Here is a 20,974-nt window from a genome sequence, read left to right on the forward strand (position 1 = left end):
ATCCCGCTTTGATGGCACACCAAAGTCTATTTATTTGAGAACTAGAAACTGTCTATAGGCTCATTGTTGCAAACTAACACCGTTGTATATGGGGAATAAAAAAACAGTAGAAAACTGTTACAAAAATAATACCCGATTTTGTAGTGTGTGCGTGAGTGACTGTGTGTGTGCATGCGTGCTGTGTGTTGCACTGTGTGCTAAAATAACTAGTAACTATATAGCTCCTTGTTACACCGTTATGCGGGGAATAAGCACCCGAAACCGTAATAAAAATAACCCAAAACCGGAAAAAAACGTGAATTTTCGGCGTGCGGCCAACACGCATGCACTCCTCCAGGCTCAGCTCCCCTTGGGATTTGGGAGTTCCAGCGCCCCTGCTCAAGGATGAAGGGATCAAAGGTCAAGGTCACTGTGAACTCATGTCTTTCCTATTCTTGTGAATGCGATACCTCAGAAAGGTCTTCAGGTAATATACGGTATGCTTCTGCATGGGCAGACACAGATGTAAATGGCAATTGGTTGGCAGAGGCATACACATGTGATACAGTATTTCTAGTTTGGGGTTATTCCATACCCTGCTTTATAGTGAAAAGATAGGATGATGGATTTTGTTCTCTCTGTGTTTCGCATCTCTCTAAGACAGTGGTTCTCAAACTTGGGGTCCCCAAATTATTTTGCGGGGTCCCCAGATGATTAGCTTGATGTAATTTCTTTTCTGACTCAATGGTAAACAAACCAACAGACACAATATAAGTGTATACAGGGTATCTGCACATTTATAAAGTACATTTAAGGACTTTCAAGACTGTTTTAATACCAAACTGGCCAAACTGTCAAATATTAACTAAGCAAGAGGCGAACATTGTGAAAATAGCTGATCTACATGCTCACAACGCCTTGCAACGATCTGCTTTTTTCACAATATTTATCTGTGGAACCTACACACATTAAATGTAACACCAACAATTCCAAGTGCTTATCAGGGTGGGGGTCCTCAGTTCAAATTATTTTGGGGGCCACGGCCTGAAAAGTTTGAGAACCCCTGTTCTAAGAGAAAGGGCAAATAATGTGGACAACTCTTACAAATAAGAGCCCAGGAAAAGGAGAAATTCTGGTGTACAAGCCCACAATACAAGATATTTACTCATTTGCAAATGACAATTTGTGCATGACACATTCAGTAAATAGTTGGAGACCAACATTTAAATGACAACAAAAAACATAGCTGTTGAGCATAATGACTGTATATTTAACATCTCAAACAAGGCATTTGAAATAAAGCGTTCATGCATGCAATAATTATTGTTTCTTCTTATTTGTAATTAAGGTGTCTTTCTCCTCGCTGTTTGGAAGACCTGACTGCCCAGGGAAGTAAGACACCGTCAGGAAGAAGTAGGGGTCATTTTGAACCCGCCAAGCTAACAAGCTGGGGATAGCTGCATAGATAAGGTTAGCTGCCAGCACACACCAAAATACTTCATCTGGAATACGGAACGGAGCTGTGGTATTAGCATGGAGTGATCCTCCAATATGGGCCCACTGGCACTGTGGGTGAGAGAGAGAGAGAGAGAGAGAGAGAGAGGAGAGGCTGGTTCATAACAGCAGAGCAGAACTCATCAACGAGGGGTGTTTTGTTTTCTATTTTTCACAGAGAGAAATACTGAAAAATGTGAGATACAATTTTTGATGTGTCACATTTCTCCGGTGGGTAATAAAAAGCATGAAAAGGACATCTACAGTATATTTGACTTGTTGGAGAATCTAGTAAAAACCCAGAATAAAAAAAACATTGCTTTTCAGGGCGAGAGCAGACTTTTAAATCCAGAGAGCTGTAATAGCTAATGCTATATTGTAACTGGCATCACTAACACGCTGTCTGCTGTTTGTTCTCGCGCTGTATTCGCACAAATGTCAGCTCATTTGATGGCTTTACTTTTCATAACCTCCCCCAGAAGAAAACTTACTTTGAAGTTTGAGCCCTGCTTCTGCAGCCATTATAGTATAACGTTCAGGGGCGTCACAGGGGGGGGGGGGGGGAGTGTGATTGAGAATAGGGCCCAAGGTGGAGGGAGCCTTAATTATTTTATACTTTAGCTATTGAGAAAAAACGGATATACAAGCTCACAGCGCGGCACCGAGTGCCGCGCTGCGAGCTTATAGATCTGCTATTTTTGAAAAGTCGTGAAAAATGTGCGCAAAACTTTGCTCCTGGGGGTTCCTGGAACGAAATATTTTGAGATGGGGGGGGGTTCCGTGGCCAAATACATAACATTTTGGGGGTCCTTCACGTGAAAAAGTTTGAGCACCACTGATATAGAAACATAGGTTTTTCAAAAAACCTTAGAAGGATTTGAAATATTCAAAGACTTGCACAAATGTTCACGATTTTTCAAAAATAGCAGATCTACAAGCACGCTGTGAGCTTGTATATCTGCTATGTTTCAATAGTTAAAGCACGAAATGTGAGTGAATCCTTGTACCCAGGGCCCAGAATTTGGTGCGACACCCCTGGCAACTGGCGACCATAGTCTAACGTTAGTGGTATATACAGTACCTCATACAGAGGAGATACTGGTGGGCACACAGAGCAGATAGCTGTTCACCGGAGTCTTTTGATTAACCAGGCATAATGCTGCCATGGCCTTCTGTTAAACAGGGGAGAGACAGCTGAACACTGCTGCCTGCTTTGATCATGGCATGGGGCTTCCTGTTCTCTCCATTTCTTGAACCAGATCAATGCTTCAGAGAGGAAAGGCCACCTGTCTGTTTATTATTATAAGCAAATACAGCAAGCCGGGAAAAGTATGATGGTCATTGGCTTTTCAGAGTATACTCCTGGAACTGGATTAGGAAAAGGAGAGTTGACAAGGACAGTTGTTCACAGATATAAAAAGCTAGATACCTCGTCCACCGCTGCAGTTGATTGGAGTGACCCGTCCAACTTGATAGGCAGAAAAGCAGAAGTGTCGAGGGCAGACTGCCACTCAAAAAAAAACTACTGGCCAATCACAGCGTGTCTTTTCCGGGACTTGTCCAAGGACTACAATTCAATTCAACAGAGCCAGTTCCTAGTGTTGCGCGACGCAGCTGTTTTTAAGAGCTGCGTACGAAAAGACCCGCCCCCACCTGCCTCTGATTTGCCTACCAACCTTCCGTGTCTGTTACCCACACTGAAGAATTCCAAGCCTGTCAATCAAAAATGCCTATCAATGCTAGACGGGTATACCAGAGAGCCGGAAGAGGCGTCTACCTTTTTATGTCTGTGCAGTTGTTAATGTATCATTCATTTAATACATGGAGTTGGAACAACTGAAGTTCAGGAGAGAGAAACACACCATGACTCCACCCCCCTCTCCACCTACATGCTCTCACTCCACCTAGCTGGCCCTCAGCTCCGGCCCCGAGCCGTCCACCTGGCTCTATATTTATCCTCACTCTAACCTCCCAGAATCCCCTACGCATTTTCCAGAGCGCTGCCGTGTAGCTGCGGTGTCGGCACACAGCCGAACACAGGTTCCGCATGACACTGCAGTTATGGTTGCCACTCTGATATACTAATATACTAATATACACAGCAGCCATATACTTCCTTCACCGGTCTTACCAATTATACTAATTAAGGCTTTGCTGCTCCATTCTGGTCAGAGTCAGGGTGTTGAGAACCAGAACCGGTTCTTTGCCGGTGGAAAAGGCCCTAAAGTGTGGTCCAGGTACCCTTATGGTTCATTGAGGGGGTTCCAAATGGCCCCTTATGGGTGTGTACTATCATTTACTTTATTAACCTAGAATATTGTGTCCTGATATTTTTTTTCATATATTATGTGTTTTTCCTAAGGTTCTTACCTGGGTCACGGCTCCAGCGAAGAAAAGGGTCCAGTCTGACATCCATGTGCATTGAGGCTTCAGGAGACCATAAACAAATGCACCCAACAAGGGAAGACCATAGAAGAAAAGGTGCAGCATCTAACAGAACAGGATTGACATCATGAGAGAAGATATTTTGTATTAATATTCTCATATTACACACATGCTCTAACATCAGTCAGCCACCGTATCTCCTGTACTTTTACTAAGGCTAGTTTTCACTTTTCAGATATAGGAAATGTCTTGTTACTTCTACTAACAGTAAAGTGTTGTAGTACTCGAGTCAATGACTCATTAACTTGGTCTCGTCTTGGTCTCGTCCATGATTTTACTCGGTCTTGACTCGATCTCGGACTAAGGGACTCGGGACTCCTCCCCCACGAGTCCACTTGAGTCAAGAGTCAAGACAATGCAATGAAATAATTGTATTATATCCATATTATCAGGAGCCCATTCACATTACCATTAGGCTATAAGAGAGCTGTCTGGTGCTTTTCATTACACGATGATGGGTGTAAATGGTTTAGTAAGAAAACCCATAGCCTGGAAAATGAGTCAAAAAGTGTGTTAAATCATATCCGTTAAGTCATGTCCTGAGAATCCCATAACGTTATACATATATACAGATCTATCTTCTTCATTTTGCTCTCAAAGTGCACTAGAGCAATACATGTAACTTACAAATGCAATGAAAGGGGATAATACCCACTGACCACACCTCAGTACCTATCAAATGAGGATTTACTATTTATTTTTATTTTTGATCTGGTCTTGGTCTTGACTTGGTCCCGACCCCCGGTGGTCTCGGTCTTGACTCGGACTCGCCCCCCCTCGGACTTGGTCTTCACTTGGACTCGCTTTAGGTGGACTTGACTACAACACGGATCAACATCTGCCATCATCTACCTGCTCCACACCACAAATGCTACACACAATGTAGAGACAATGCAGCACTGGGAGAGTCATGTTCTTTGACTTTTCCAGAACCTGCAACATCAACCAACCTGCTGGCCTGGATTACAGACTAGTACTACCAGACCAGCAGGTCAAACACAGTACGTCAGGACTGCAGGCCAGCCTGTCAGATGTGCTGTATGCTACAACGGTGCACGCCAAGGAACTGTGCTGTCGCCTTTACGGTTCACCATCTAAGTATTGGACAATGGAAATGTCAATGGAACGGTCAACAGCGCAAATCAGCGCTATGATCCACCCATATATGGACTGGACTGTCTGGACATGCCCGATGACCACACAAATCGGCACTGAAAGAGGGAGAGAGATTGTTACATTCTAATTTCTATGTAACTAGATTTAGGGCCTATTTCACAGCTGTGTTATTAAAACTCCCATCCAGTTGATTAAAATCCCCCTCCAGTTGATTGCCTTGGCATTTAAAAAGCAGGCTGGGTGAGCAGCCTGTGTGATGCCATGAGTTTGACTATCAGGAGAAGTGATGCTGATGAGTTTTACCTGGGGACGGTTCAGAGTGATTCATAGATTGACAGAGACGCGCAGGAACGCGGCCATGCACGGAGAGGCACAGCAGTGTTTAGTGCCAGTGGGACACAAGGATTATTTGCCCCAGTTGTGGAACAAGGAATACATGCTGTGCAAATACATTATTATTGAACCCGTGCTTTAGAGTTTGTTTTAGGTGCTTTAAGTGAATAAAAGAAAGAATGTACAAAGTGTCTAAAAAAAAGTGCATAGACATCCTCTACCCTGATTTGCTTCAAAGCCGCTAATCATTACTCCAAAAGAATAGTTAATACAGCACATTCTCATCCAGCACTTAACCTCTCAATGGAACCCGTCTCTTTATCTATCTCCGATTCCCATATTACTGACATCCCCACATTCAAAAGATTCTCTACAAACGTTTGCACACTCTGCACGAACTGCAAGTTATGCAAAAGGGTCATTATTACTGCCTTGGACTTCGACTTAAAATATTTGGTGCATGAAAGCCAGCTTGCTACCATTTAATAGCTTCAAATGATGTCTTTTCGAGAGACAGCCGCTGATACGAACGACCTACGGCCTGGTCGCGACCTAGGCCACGACCTGGAGGTCGTAGGTCCCGGTTCTGGAGGTCGTAGTTCGCGGTACATACTTGTTAGGTCGCGGCCGGTCTAGTTTCGCGACCCCCGGCCGTGGTTGCGCCACCTCGGTCGTCCCCGGGCCGTCTTTTTGCAGAATATTCTAGAGCAGCAGCGCTATTCAACCTTTTGAAGCTTGTGATTGGCTGAACCGGAGGTAGGAAGCGCTCCATTGTAGTCACTTGGACCGCGCGAGGTGCACCAAAACCTATCCTTAACCCTAACCCTAACTCTAACTCTAACCCTAACCTTAACCCTAACCCCAACTCTAACCCTAACCCTAACCCTAACCCTAACCTGCCGACACTGAGTAGCTAACCTGCCGACGCTGTTGAAAACGAGCGCTCCTTCCCTTAGCAAGCGTAGAGTTTCTAAACTCGCGTCCCTTCCCTTAGCAAGCGTAGAGTTTCGATCGCGGCGCTCCTTCCCTTAGCAAGCGTAGAGTTTCTAAACTCGCGTCCCTTCCCTTAGCAAGCGTAGAGTTTCGATCGCGGACTTCCCAGGTCGCTGAATTACGACCGAGATCGCGCAAAACCTCCAGAACCGGGACCTACGACCTCCAAGTCGTGGCCTAAGTCGCGACCAGGCCGTAGGTCGTTTGTATCAGCGGCTCTTGCTGGAGACAGGCCCTTCTTGATGTCATATTGACATATTATTTTTATATTTTAATAATATATTTTTAGAGGCATGCCATGTGGTCTACCTGCACACAGTAGATCACGATCTACCTTTTGGGCACCCCTGTGCTAGAGGATGAGGTCTCCATGTCTGTCTCACACCCACAGACTATCTGTTATTCTTCATCCCCCCTTTCGCCCTCGCTATCTCTGTCTGTCTCTCGCGTACGCATGCATAGGATGCCTATGTTGAGGGTGGTTAATAGCCCAGTCCGTTACATGTTTTAAATAGCCAGGCTAATAGTGGAACCACTCAGAGATGGACTGGAAGTGGTGCTTGCCCCGCTCTGTCCCCTCACACAGCTGATTACAGAGCCATTTCTCATCATTGCAGACAGCAGCGATGAGTAAAGCGTAAGAGGCCAGTGGATCCTTGTCTCTCACTGATTTGTTTAAGCATGGAAGTAGACTGTTTTTGTGATTACGGACAGTGTCATTTCTCACTGCTGTTTTATTTTCCTTCTGCTGCCGACCCTGTGTGTTGCTTGCTGGTCAATGTGTGCTTTGTTGGGAGCATGTAACCGTGTCAATTGGTAATCAAAAGACTGTGTCGGGACTAGGGACGGGACGATAAGCGATATTATCGTTTATCGTGATAAAAAACACTCACGATAATTGTATCGTGGAGATTCACCTTTTGCCGAGCTGCATATCCGGTAGGCCTACCACTTAAACCTTCTATAATTGGTAAAAGGTACTTATAATATACGTACTTGATACAGTCCTTTTTTCACTCTCTATCAAACGTCTTAACGCGACACGTTCTGAGCTTGTAGATCGGCTATTTTTTGACAAATGTTGATATGAAATGTTCATATCGTCCCATCCCTATAGTCATCCCTAGTCATCCCTAGTCGTGACTGCTGTCCAGGCACAATGGTAAGTCAAGTCATCGATCAGACAGACGCACAACATGCTGAGAAGTTGATAAGCTAATCCTTCCTCAAAGCCTCACGTCAGCAACTCACTGGGACTGGGTGGTGTGTGCGTGCGTGCGTGCGCGCGTGCGTGCGTGCGCGCGTGCGTGTGTGCGTGCCGTGAGACGTGCGTGCATGTGACAGTGACTTAAGTGAGTCTTGACTATAAGTGTTTCAGAATACATTCGATTGTTGTCATGTTTACCTATGTTTGTTTAGCATTTTCTTGTGAGAGTATTTGTATGTGCGGTATGTTCCAGATCTAGGTGCGTAGCGTGTGTGTGTGTGCGCGCGCATGCCGTGCGTGTGTGTGTGTGCACTGTGCGTGTGTGTGTGCGTGCAAGTGAGCCTGTGTGCTTGAAATGTGAAATGAGGAGGTCTGTGTTGCACAGGATTGCACGTGGTTACACCGTTCTTGCACTGACCAACCTTTTTCATCATTGATGACGATTAACCACATGATGTGAAGTGACGGCTCACTGGCAGCACTGGAACACTCCCACAACAAGGCTGAAGGGCATTATGATGATTGGCTCTCGGACACTGGGTTCAACGCCGCTCATTAGAATTCTCCTGAACCACAGGCCTAGGATGCCAGCAAGAGCCGCTGATACAAACGACCTACGGCCTGGTCGCGACTTAGGCCACGACTTGGAGGTCGTAGGTCCCGGTTCTGGAGGTTTTGCGCGATCTCGGTCGTAATTCAGCGACCTGGGAAGTCCGCGATCGAAACTCTACGCTTGCTAAGGGAAGGGACGCGAGTTTAGAAACTCTACGCTTGCTAAGGGAAGGAGCGCCGCGATCGAAACTCTACGCTTGCTAAGGGAAGGGACGCGAGTTTAGAAACTCTACGCTTGCTAAGGGAAGGAGCGCTCGTTTTCAACAGCGTCGGCAGGTTAGCTACTCAGTGTCGGCAGGTTAGGGTTAGGGTTAGGGTTAGGGTTAGAGTTGGGGTTAGGGTTAAGGTTAGGGTTAGAGTTAGAGTTAGGGTTAGGGTTAAGGATAGGTTTTGGTGCACCTCGCGCGGTCCAAGTGACTACAATGGAGCGCTTCCTACCTCCGGTTCAGCCAATCACAAGCTTCAAAAGGTTGAATAGCGCTGCTGCTCTAGAATATTCTGCAAAAAGACGGCCCGGGGACGACCGAGGTGGCGCAACCACGGCCGGGGGTCGCGAAACTAGACCGGCCGCGACCTAACAAGTATGTACCGCGAACTACGACCTCCAGAACCGGGACCTACGACCTCCAGGTCGTGGCCTAGGTCGCGACCAGGCCGTAGGTCGTTCGTATCAGCGGCTGTCTCTCCCTGTCAGCTCCCTTCATGACTTCTAAAGTAGGCAAACCTCCAATGCAATACTTTGTTCAAGAGTCAGTAGCATTACAATGAACCCCAAAACCTACCACTTCCATACAGAATGGGATGAAGACATTTCCCCCAGTATCTCCCATTCATTTCCCCCTTCCAGTAAGTGTGTTTGTCTAAAATGTAACGCCAGTGCTGCTATTCCAAAGCCCCCAAAGTAGATCATGTTGAGCTAGTCATTTTAAAAGTAGATCTCATGTCAAAAAAGTGTGGGCACCCATGCTCTAGCACTTTTCTCTCCTTGTATCCCTTCTTGTCAGCTTTGTTCAATAGATTTATATCTTTGACGCTTTTTTGTTTGTTTCTTAGATTCGCTTTTTCTTGACCACAAATGTTAAGAATGTGAGAGATGCTAGGTTCAATTGTTTATGTGGTATCCTAGTTTCTTTAAGGCTTAACATTGTTCTCTCTGCAGTGCACTCTACTTACAGTATGTGACTATACCTTCTAATTTACTGACAAGTGCTTATTCCAATCACACACAATGACCTGGTACCACCCCAAATTTAGAACAAAGATGGGAAAGTTCACATTCAACTGCTCTGCCTCCAAAATACGGAATGCCCTGACTGCCTGACACCACCCATCAAGGATGTGTAAACACTGATTCACTGAATATAGTGTTTGTATTTGTTGATGACGTATTATTGTGTTAATTTTGTATGCTATGTTGATCAATTGAATACTTAGAACCACAAAGGAAACAGATCCTCAGGACTTTTTTTGTGTTGTCCATTCAGCTGTAATGTATTACTGTACCACATGCTGTCTACATTTCTCACTGATAAAGTATTCAATCAATCAATCAAAAAGTCACTCTTGATAAGAGTGTCGCCGTTAAAATGTTGAAAGCATGATACAGTAAAAAGAGAGATTTACAGATAGAGAGAGAAGGAAAACCCACCATGACTCTGGGGAAGCCTGTAGGATCCTGCAGGTAGGGTTCATATTGCTTCAAGTACATGACACAGGCCTCTAGAGGGGAGTCAAGAGCCACCTGCATGCACATACCAGAGGTTTTGGATAAATGAATTAAGATAACATGATTATAATGCCCAACAAATCATTGTGATTACAAAAAAATACTTTGAATAATCTGCAAATCATTTCACAATCCTTTAAATACTCTTAAATAATAATAATAAGGGTAATAATAATAATGACAGTAGTACATTAATAGTAGTAAATAGTAAATAAACACATAGGTTTAATGCTCCTGTGTGTCTCAATTAATTGACCATACAATGTCGATCTTTAAACGACGCCATGGATAAACCAAATACTAATACAGCCTAAATGACCTATACACCCAGTGTGTATCATCACACATACAGATGAGTCTGTCATCATGGTCCGGGCTCATTTTACTGACACGTATCGATTCTGTCTGTCTCACTCACCAAGCCCCTGAGAATGGTGAAAGCCATGGCACCGACCAATAGCACTACCAGTACTAGATCCATGGGCCGCCAGATGAGTTTCATGCACTGTGCTTGCTGGGCCTGTAGGGAGACACCAACATAAGGTCAAACTCCAAGGCCAAGATTGTGTCCTCACTAATGCCCCTGATAAACTTGTGTCTTTGTGTCTCATAGGAGGAATGTGGACACTTCAGACACCCACCTACCAGTGACATCGTCGTTAGGAACGTATCTTTATTTTGATTTTTCAATATTTCATTTCTTGGTATTTTTATTTGTATTAAGGTGAGAACAATGGCTTCCAGCATGCTAACTTTCCAGGATTAAAAAGTCTGCAGTTTCTATTAGCTTGGATTCCCCAATGATGTCACTGGTAGATGGGTTTCTGAACTGTCCACAGACCTCCTCTGAGACACAGACTGGGTAGACAAAAAGGGTGCCATATTATCATTATTAGTGAGGACCAAATCCAATTATATTGAATGAAAAGGAGTGTGTGTGTGTGTGTGTGTGTGTGTGTGTGTGTGTGTGTGTGTGTGTGTGTGTGTGTGTGTGTGTGTGTGCGTGTGCGTGTGCGTGTCAGCTATAGCTTCTCTATAGCAATTTATTTTTACATCTCATTACTTTCCACTGATGTTATCCTTTACTTACATTGTATCCACCAGTAAGCTGTTTTTCCGCAGACCTTGAAAAGATCACGACGGCGCCCACAATAGGCATGAAAAGGAAGAGAAAGTTGATCCAGAAGGCTGGACGGATTTCTGACCCGTATTTCCCTGCCAGAAAGAAGGGCGATGGTAACCATTGTTAAGTCTACCAACTTGGTTCTCCAACAATAGTAGGTTTGCAACGTGGAGCAGTCTAATCTATTTTAAAACTTTACATGGTGAATTGATTGCAACCTCAGTTAAAAGCAAGGAGTTCACGATAACATACACTTATTTCCTCCCACTCTTGTACACACAAACACACACGCACGCGCACACACACACACACACACACAAACACACACACACACACACACACACACACACACACACACACACACACACACACACTTCTCAGAAGTTCTCGTAAATTAATTTTCTTCCTGTTGAAGTCTCTGATGGAGCAAATGCATGTGTCTAAAATAACAAACTCTTTGCCGATGGGCATGTTTGATCTTATTATGACACTCGCTGTTCTAGGTTGCGATGCCAAGCAGGACTACAGTATATGTCTGTGTTGTGTTGGCAAGCCGACAATGATGCTACAAGGCCCTGCAGATGTTAGGTTGATTAGAGCTTTCACTCTGGGACTGTTAGGTGGGAAATAGAAGATGAGGCTCACCTGCGACGATCCCAGCAATAAACACACTCATGTTGGCGCTCAGAGAGCCAGCCCAGAACAAGCCAATGGTACGATAGGACTTTCTATGAAGTAAAAAAGATGGACGTACATGATGACTAGCACATGGATGATAGTACCATTGTTTAGATACAACACAATATCGCAATAAATGCTTTTAATCTGCAATATCAGCAATAATAATCATTTGCAGGTTATATCTCCAGCCCATGCTGACAACATACGGCACAAACGTGGGGCTCAAGGACTTAATGTGCATACAATCTATAATATGGGATCAAAGGATGACTTCCTGCAAGATGAGGCCTACTGTTTGTTCTCCTCTGGGAAAGGGTTGAGGGTGATTTAAACAAGATCTAATTTCCATCACAGTATCAGCCCTGAGGCATTTCTCTCTCTGAACTCAACTCCCTGATGTCAGTTTTTGCTACAGCAGCTAGAGAAAGATCTCTTTATTTTCCCTTTTCCTTCTCACCAGCTGGGTGGTATGGATCGTCTGGGATCATGGAAACTCTTTGTTCACTTCACTGCATAGTCTGTATATACCATATAATCAAAGAACATAAACAATGTGAAAGCAATGGAACCGGTCGGAGGGCTGTGTAGCTGGATATTTACCGGTATGTATTATTTGAAAGGATTATAGCTTGCTTGAAGTAACACCTGAGAAAAGCAACCCAGTGCACTGGTACGTAGGCGTGCAATTTGTGAAGTCTCCTGTTTTACTTTGTTTTACTTGTGCTTCAAATCACATCGCCATCTATATAGTATCTCAGATTATGAATGTTGATGCAGTGTGCTCACACAATTAACCACTTGTACCCTACAGTGGCCCTATACTTGGGAATGTCATAATAGGTGAACATAGCAGATATACAAGCTCACAAAGTGCCGGAACACAACGCGTTGTGACGTGTTGTGAGCTTGTATTTTTGCAAAGAGTTATGATGTAGACAGAGAACAAATTAGGGGGGCCAAGAATAGAGCTCTGGGGCACCCCGGGTCAATGAAGTATAGGGAGTAACTAGTACGTGGTTAATGTAACTCTGAAATGAAGTGACAGAATGACTAGTCTCATGTCACATAGCCAGCCGTATTTGATTTCTGCCAATATGTCTGGTAGCATCTACAGATTATTCAATGTTTGGGCTTGGCTAAACCATTGCACTCACCTGTCTGATATCTTACTGATCATCATCAGGTACATGATGAAATGGACTATTCCATCCCAGTAACACATCATGATGGCATAGGAGGTGCCCAGGTAGGGTTCTCCCTAAAACATTGACATGAACATGCATCAGACTGTGGTTACAGACAAACCTGGGGTTCTGTGCCAGATGACGGTTTTGACTGTTTTTTTCCAATAGCCCTGTGTGCCAATGACGGTTTATGACGGTTTTTGTGTTTTTATATAGAAAGAAAAAAAACATTTTTTTTTTTTTTTTTTTTTTTTTAAAGATGTCAAAATGACCTGAGATCAGAGAGATGCTTTTCTCTGTTTGTGTGTTGGCTCCCTCGTTTAGTGAACTAGTGAAAACAGCCGATCTACAAGCACACAACGCCTCACACCGCGAGGCGTTGTGTGCTTGTAGATCTGCTGTTTTCACTACTTTTGTGAGACAGCCTTGTTGATGAAGCAGGGCTTTACTTCACGGGAAAATTTACAAATTTGAAACTTGGAGATACGAGGTTTCTGCCTGACAGCGACGATATGCTATAGTGCATAGCTGTAGCGGCCATTTTGTGGTTCCACAGATAGAGAAACCCATAGGCCTACATTTTTCCCCTAGAGATTTCCCAAAATATTTATATAAATTATTTTAAGCCTGGAACCAATCCATCCAGGCTCCTGGTGAATCATGGCCATAAAACATTTGATTATGTGTCCAAAAATAAACGAGATAAGGTAAATGCAATTTCTAATGAGAGTTTCAATGTGATATTGTGAACAAACATCCTTGTCTGTTTTGCGTAAAGATATTGTCTCTTTAACTCAGTGTAGCTTTATGTAAGAAACTCACCGTTTTCCGGTAGAAATCCATGAACCCAGACATAATGCCATCATACTCCAAGGCACTCGTCAAATCAATTATACATGTAAAAGAGAACTCTGCAAAGACTGCAAAGGAAAGATCAACATAAGTGGTACAGAAAAAACTTTAACCAGGAAAAAAAAACAGAAGAAAGTGGAATTAATGCTTTGTTTTACCACTATTTCAAAGGCATTGTAATTCCTCTATTTATGTGGATTAATGTGTCTTTCAGCATCCTTGGGTGTATTTAACATTGCAAGTGTAAAATACTGTAGGCCTACGTCATATTCTGTTTACATCCTGTACCATAGCTTCCAGTTCACAAAAGTGTGGAAATTGCAAAGATGTGATAGATGATAGGTAGAATGGTGGTGGTTCTGCTGATACCCAAGACTAAACGCTGGTAATATACTAGTATGGACTGTTCACAACCATTAAATTCCCTGAGAGCTTTTGAAAAGCACTTGCGCTGGCAACAGTACAGCAGGAAAGGGCCTTCGATGATGTCTACACAAGAATGCTACAAATGGCACTTGATGTAAAATGGGCAGACCACATCACTGTAATACTTAAATGTCTGTATTGTCCTGTGAAGTCTTATTAGATTCATATAATATAAAAAAACTAATAGCATCTCTTTTAGCTTCTACTGGTACACATTGAACCTAATATTCTGCTGGAGAACCAGACAGCCAGACAATTTACTTCGATCTGCATCTCCGTAGTCTGAAGTTGTGTCTCATACACATACACTGTATGAGAAATGGGTTTAATAATGTAGGAAAGAGTGTCAAAGTCCTTGTAAAATTAAGATATGTGGTCTGTGTCTGAACATGGCAGGATATCCTTAGTGTCACATTATAGCTGGTGTCAAGCTGGTCACTATCCCTTTCCGTCCTGTTTATCTGGACTCTAACAATGGAGACAGGAGGGGAATTATGGTTCTTCCGTATCATACAGAAAAGCCAGACAAATCGCTGACCTCATCCCTCTGGTTCTCTATAACAGCACTGGCATGGCCTCAGGCACCAGTTGTAAAACCTCATTTTTGGTCCATTGGCATAGCCACTAGCATTGGCCACACGTCTGCATGTTGCAAAAGTGCCCTTGGCTAGAAATGGAGGTAATAGTTTGACAAGTAGCCATACGTACGACATGTCAATCCTTGTTTCCCATTATAAGAGCATTCATTTGAATATATATGTTCCAATTGTGTGAACTTTTACAATGCAAACGAAAGCATATGATTGACATTTATTATGTCATCAAAATTGGAATATTCTATTCTAAGTGTGCCAATGCACTGTCTAGTGCATTATCCTAGAAACTAACATCAATTAATTTAAAAGAGGGGCACACCCATTCCTCTCTCATTTTCAATTACCTTGTAATTTCACAACAGCCTAGAATGCCCAGAATGCTTTGTATGAGATGAAGAGAGTGTGGAAATCTGAAAGGCGATGACCTCAAGAGGCGACTGTTCGTGGCTATAGTAGGATCAGCAGTACTGCTGTAATCGGAGCAGAGACGGATGCTCACTCACATTACAGTAGGAAAAGGCCCTGGATGGCGTCTAGTACACAAGAATGCTATACAAATGGCACTTGTAGCATTCAGAAATTCAAGCTAATCAGTACACATTTTCTCTGGAGTCATGTGATCAAGATGTTTCTTCCCTGGATTCCTGGAATCATTATGCAACTTCCCATATAGGCCCCACCCATTTCTGCCTAACAAGATCTTAGTTTTTTGTTACTGCTCTTACAGATATTGTCAGAAACTCACGCTAATCAGTACACATTATCTCTGGAGTACAAGGAGCACACCTTTCTAGTATAGGCCTACATTATACAATACATCACAGCTCTTACAAAAAAGAAGTGTTGTACATTTGTCAGGAGTTTCACATGGCTTGGGAACACTGCGCCAATTATGTAGACTCTAGTAGACGGTCTCAGAAACTCACTGGTGCTATGATGTAAAAGGAAACTTGACCACCTAAAGAGGGACTCAACCAAGTAGGTTTAGGTCCTAAACCCTCTGGGCTCTATACTAGTAACCTTTCTGTTTTCACTCAACTTTAAATATCTTCACTGACAATAGTCAGTAATCTACGAGTTCACAATATGTTGAGTTGTGACTGTGTCGTGAGCTTCTTGATCTGCACATTTTAAGGTTTTCCCACAGAATACGGATCTGGGGTTTACTTAAGTGGTTATGTTGAGAGGGTGGAGCACATTTCAGAAATATGCCTCAGAAATACCAGTCTGGGTTTAGCTTCTCTCTGAGCCTGATCAGTGTAAGCCTCTTTCTACTATGTGATGAATACACAATGAAAACTATTCATGCTCTCCTTCCAACACTGCGAGTAAGAGAAAGTTCTCGAACCCTTTATTAGGCACTGGAATCAGCCCAAGAACATTGCAGAATTTCAAAATAGCCACTATAACACAAAATCTATTTTAAGCACATTGGGAAATACATATAATTGTATACAATACCAAAGAATAAAAGATCCTTAGGTGGGTTTCCTCGAGTGATGATGAAGTAGAACAGAAATACCACAACCAACACAGCAATTCCAACTTGCAAGATCATATAAGGCCTGGGAAGGAGAGAGAACAACATTGTGTAATATCACTTTATCAATGCACTTTCACCACTTTCAACACTGGAGTCCTTGTTTTGGGCATGTCATTGGCAAAACCTACATTTTCTCAATGTTCAACATTTTTCCAAATATTTCAAATATTTTCACAAATCTTCACAAATAGCAAATGTGCAAGCTAACAGCCTGTAGATAAGCTATTTCGGTTATTTTAAGTAGGGCTTAAGTGTTTTAATACAACCTCATTACTTAGTTTTATATACTTTTTAGAGGGCCAATCTCCCTCTGATTTTCTGCCTCATTCTCTTTTCTAATTAGTTTCTCCCTGGGAAGTTGTGGCAGTCTCCTCTGTGGTAGTAAATTACTGAACAATGATGAATGGGAATACAGAGAGAGCGATAATTATGCCAGCACTCCAAGTGTGCATCAGTGGGGGAAAATGCAGAGGTGTGAGGGAAAGACAGTGACAGACTCCGGTCTCCAGTGACGGCTGTGAGCCTGCTAGTTTTGTACATTTTTGTGGTCCTCGGGGATCCTAGAAAGACAGTGGTCTCAAATTGGATTCACCCAACCAAGAAATCTGAGGTTCCTTTTTTTTAATATATATATACAGAGGTGAAATATGAACTTAAATATAGGCTATTCCAAGAACAAATTCTCCACATCTTGTTGGTCCGAACCATCATGCCTGCTTAATGTGCATCTCCATATCACAGAGCTGGTTTTGGTTCTGATTGCTATGCACTGTCTTGAGAAATTAAACAATCATTGTACCTAACATCAGCTTTAAAAAAATGATGCAAGGCTATGTAATATTTTAAAACTGTCAGTTAGCTAACTAGCCTGAACACGGACATGGACATGGTTATGTCATGGTTATCAATGGAGATGGTTATCAATATTGCCAGAAATTGTAGATATACTTCTATCGGGACCTCAACCAATAGGATTCTTGCAAAACTCCTGACATCAAGATCATTCCCCTTATACTGTATTGCTCCAGCAGTGTTCAAGTGGATAAAGACATAATCCATCATTTGCCAAGGTGTGGAGAGAGCAGCAAGCTACAGCCATGTTAGTATACTGTAACTGTGCCCTCCATGTTTACGAGTCAAAAGCAGGCTACCACTGCTTTACAAGGGAAAAGATTAATGTTCTCAAGGCCTCCCCTGGTAAACAAATTTACTTTAGCAGAAATTTACAATCCACTATGTATGCACACAAAATCCAAGCAAATGTTGAGGCCAACGGGAAGCTCCTCAGTCAATCTCCAATTCAACACCACAAGTAAGATTTATGCAAACAATGCTGTTTGTTTGCGGCGCGGAAGAGCACCAGGCATAATGTATGGCATTGTCAGGAGCAATTTATCAAACTCTTCTACACTGTCTATTGATTGTCAAGTCAAAAGAGTGCCAGCAATGTTAATATAGAGGTTTGTCAGCAGGGTGAACTGGGTGGGGGAAGTAGAACATACTACTGTAATTGTCACCCTACTTTTTAACTACTCTAGTTACTGCTGCAAACTGCTCATCATGAGTTGCAGGGTTTAAGACATAATTTCCTATAATCAGATCAAATGGATTACATTGAATGTACAGTAAATTATATTGAGAAATTAAAGGTCAATTTGAGCTTTCAGATAACAGTTTTGGTTCCCATGGACTCTTTGACACAATTCATTTAAACCTTTCCTCGCTACAAGATTTACACACAGCGAAAGAAGGAATTGGTAAATGCCATATCTGTTTGAACTAAGAGCATTAGTTGTTTCAGTATGACCAGGGATTTATTCACATACTGTCACATGCATGTGGAAATTAATTTGTATTAATACATAAAGTTTGAGCTTATAGTGTCCTCAAGTGGTGGTAACATATACTGTCCATTATTAATATAAGAGCATCACTTGCTCCAACACATTACATTTAATGTACTGTACACAGTTAAGTTTTGTATATATATATATATATTAAAAAAAATCCCCTGCAGAGCTGTTTCTGTTTTATGATTTGGATTAAGCTAATGGCTTAGCCTTGGACATTTGAATTATCTTCACAGACAAACCATGTTATTGAAAGAGCAATAAGAAAATACAAAATTGACTTACTCTTGGAGTTCTGGATTGGTATTCATTGCATAAAGTACACCAAGTGCCGAGAATGACAATAAGAATACTAAGGTCTCCATCTCTTCAAAAGGTTTCTTCGCCCTTTCCCAGTTGAACTCCAAGCACAACTGAAAACACAATACATCATTTTATGTTCATGTAATTGGTAATCAACAACAACATAACTTAGGACTAACAAAGCATCAAATAAATAAAAACATTGCAAAATTATCAGTATAATCATCATGACCGTCGTTCTCAGAACTCTAAGGAAATAATTACGTTAAATGAAATATGATTTAAATGCCAAGTGCAAAAACTATCCCATGGAGGAAAAAGAAAACAGAACATGCCCTTACCGTCTGGCTAGTCTTTTGGTGGTCTAATCACATATGGCAAGTCTGAGGCAGACACAGACTTAACAGGGGCTGGGGATAATAAACCAAAGACAAAGAAGCTTTTTGGTGCAAGTTGTGCAAGTTATGCAATTTGTCAGAGATTTACGTAAGTCCTATTACAGTGCGTTTTCTCTTTAAAGTCACATTCTTCTGTGTTTGGCAATGTTGTGTAGGCTAAGCATAGGATTAAAACACTGGTTTAATTATTATATATACAGTAAAAGTTATTATTACGCATGTTCTATTTATACACATGACGTGTGCAAGCAAATAATTGCAATATCGAATTAATTTGTCAGTTCAGTATTATGGGAATTTCCATCCCTTAACCCTATGTTCTTTCAGATTAGGGATAGGCTTGGGTGTAGTATATAGTAGGTTCCTGTGAATGTAAATTTTGAGGGAACATTTGAGGGAACAAGCAATAATATAAGCAGTATTTTACTGATTATTTACAAGCTCACAACAACACATTGCATTGCTTTTGAGCTGGTGGGTCTGCTATTTTCACCATTTATTTAAAGAAGAAAGAAAAGAAAGAAAATATTATTTTTGTATTTCTTTCTTTTTTTTTTTGCATACCCAAAATAGGGATACCAGGTTGAAAGTTTTTAAAGTGCATCAGCTGTAGCCTGGCTTAGCCAGACAATATCACACTGGGTGGATATATCTCCCTTGTGTTGGCTCTGTAGCTATGAATCAAATTGAAGCCTGCAGTGAACTTCTTCCTGTAGAGTGCGCCAAAATCAAACTTTTATACCACAGCCACACCAACACTCTGGGGTGGGCTCAGAATGGATTGTGTAAAATCACCTCACCATTATAGTAGTAAGCCTAGTAGGCCTGTACTGTACAGTTAATGGCTACAACCGTTAGGAATTATGTGACGAACCGACATTGCAGACATACACTTACATGTCAGACAGGTAGCCTATTGTTGCATTGAACCACAGCTTTGTCTGACATAATTAACCTGAATAAGAGAAGTAATTTGCACCCGACTCCAGCATGATTTGTCAGCACATGCATGATGCATCTCTTCCAAAGGTGTGTAGGCCTACTTTTCGAGTGGTGCTATAACCTCTCCAACATCTGTCTTTGTGTATGTCCGTATGTCTGTCCGTATGTCCTGCAAAGAAAAATACACCACAACAATTACATCATACATTCGTATTTATTTTCAAAGGCACAGCTCAATTCACACTGGGTGTGATTTTTATACTCAATTAACAACCCCATAACTGTTGAAGGACAATACAATACACAGGGTAGAAGACAAAGCAGTGTCCCTATATATGTCTTATCAATTATTATCATATTATTTCATGATATATCATGATATATTTAATTTCCTTGTACTTTGTTATGCCCTGACACACTCTGTGCCAATATCCTGCTCCTACCACCCCCTTTGTGGGGGGAAAGGGGGACTGTTATACCAGGAAAGCAGTGTCCGACTGTGTTTACTGGAAACAACTGGAGCTCTTCCAATAGTAGCTATCGCTCAATAACTCAGAGTGGACGGATGGATGCCAAAAAGAGAACAACAACCAGGAAGAGGATAAACAGATACTGTAGACAACTTCTTTAACATGAGAGTCAAAATGAAAGCAAACCAAAGCTTAATTGTACAGTAAATTGCATTTTCTGGTAACTAGTCCTGGTTATTGGACTTAATATGAAATTAAAGTATGTATACCGGTACATAAATAGGAACAGCTGGAAGATGTATGACCTATGCTCCCCAAAGAGCAAAAAGGTTTAAGTCCCATAAATGGCATAGGCCTAATGCATCACATGCTTGGGGTGTCATGCTATCAACATAAAAAAGAAATGCAACAGCTAAGGAGTTAATATCCAAACAAATATCCAATAGGGCTCACCCTGTCCTAATCCTATACCCCATTGTGGGGAATGTGTGGATGTAAATGTCATTGGTTATAGAAAACAGCTCCAAACTCTTCATTAAAGAGATAATTAATTGAGTTTACTTATGCTGATAACTGTTTATTAGGCTAGTTTTAAATCAATCCCTTCTTGTGCAAGGCCTTGGATATTAGTTTTTATTTAATGAATTATAGCCGATAGAGACTGCATGAGCATGCTAATTTATAGTCTGAATGTCTGACTA

The 20,974-nt window shown here is 42.0% G+C and overlaps 1 protein-coding gene across 1 annotated transcript; it reads right to left on the reverse strand.

Annotated features, from left to right (window-relative positions):
* Positions 1-1,299: 1,299 nt before the first annotated feature.
* On the reverse strand, positions 1,300-18,525 carry tm6sf2b (transmembrane 6 superfamily member 2b; the record flags this gene model as incomplete). The annotated part of the gene is made up of 10 exons (XM_080745800.1): positions 1,300-1,545; positions 3,844-3,963; positions 9,828-9,920; positions 10,324-10,425; positions 10,996-11,120; positions 11,674-11,756; positions 12,864-12,967; positions 13,716-13,813; positions 16,229-16,332; positions 18,446-18,525. 10 exons carry the CDS (start codon positions 18,523-18,525, stop codon positions 1,300-1,302), a joined length of 1,155 nt encoding a protein of 384 aa, XP_080601926.1.
* Positions 18,526-20,974: the final 2,449 nt, after the last annotated feature.

The sequence above is a fragment of the Nannobrachium achirus genome (assembly GCF_963921795.1).
Source record: "Nannobrachium achirus genome assembly, chromosome: 1".
In the NCBI taxonomy this organism is placed as follows: Eukaryota; Metazoa; Chordata; class Actinopteri; order Myctophiformes; family Myctophidae; genus Nannobrachium; species Nannobrachium achirus.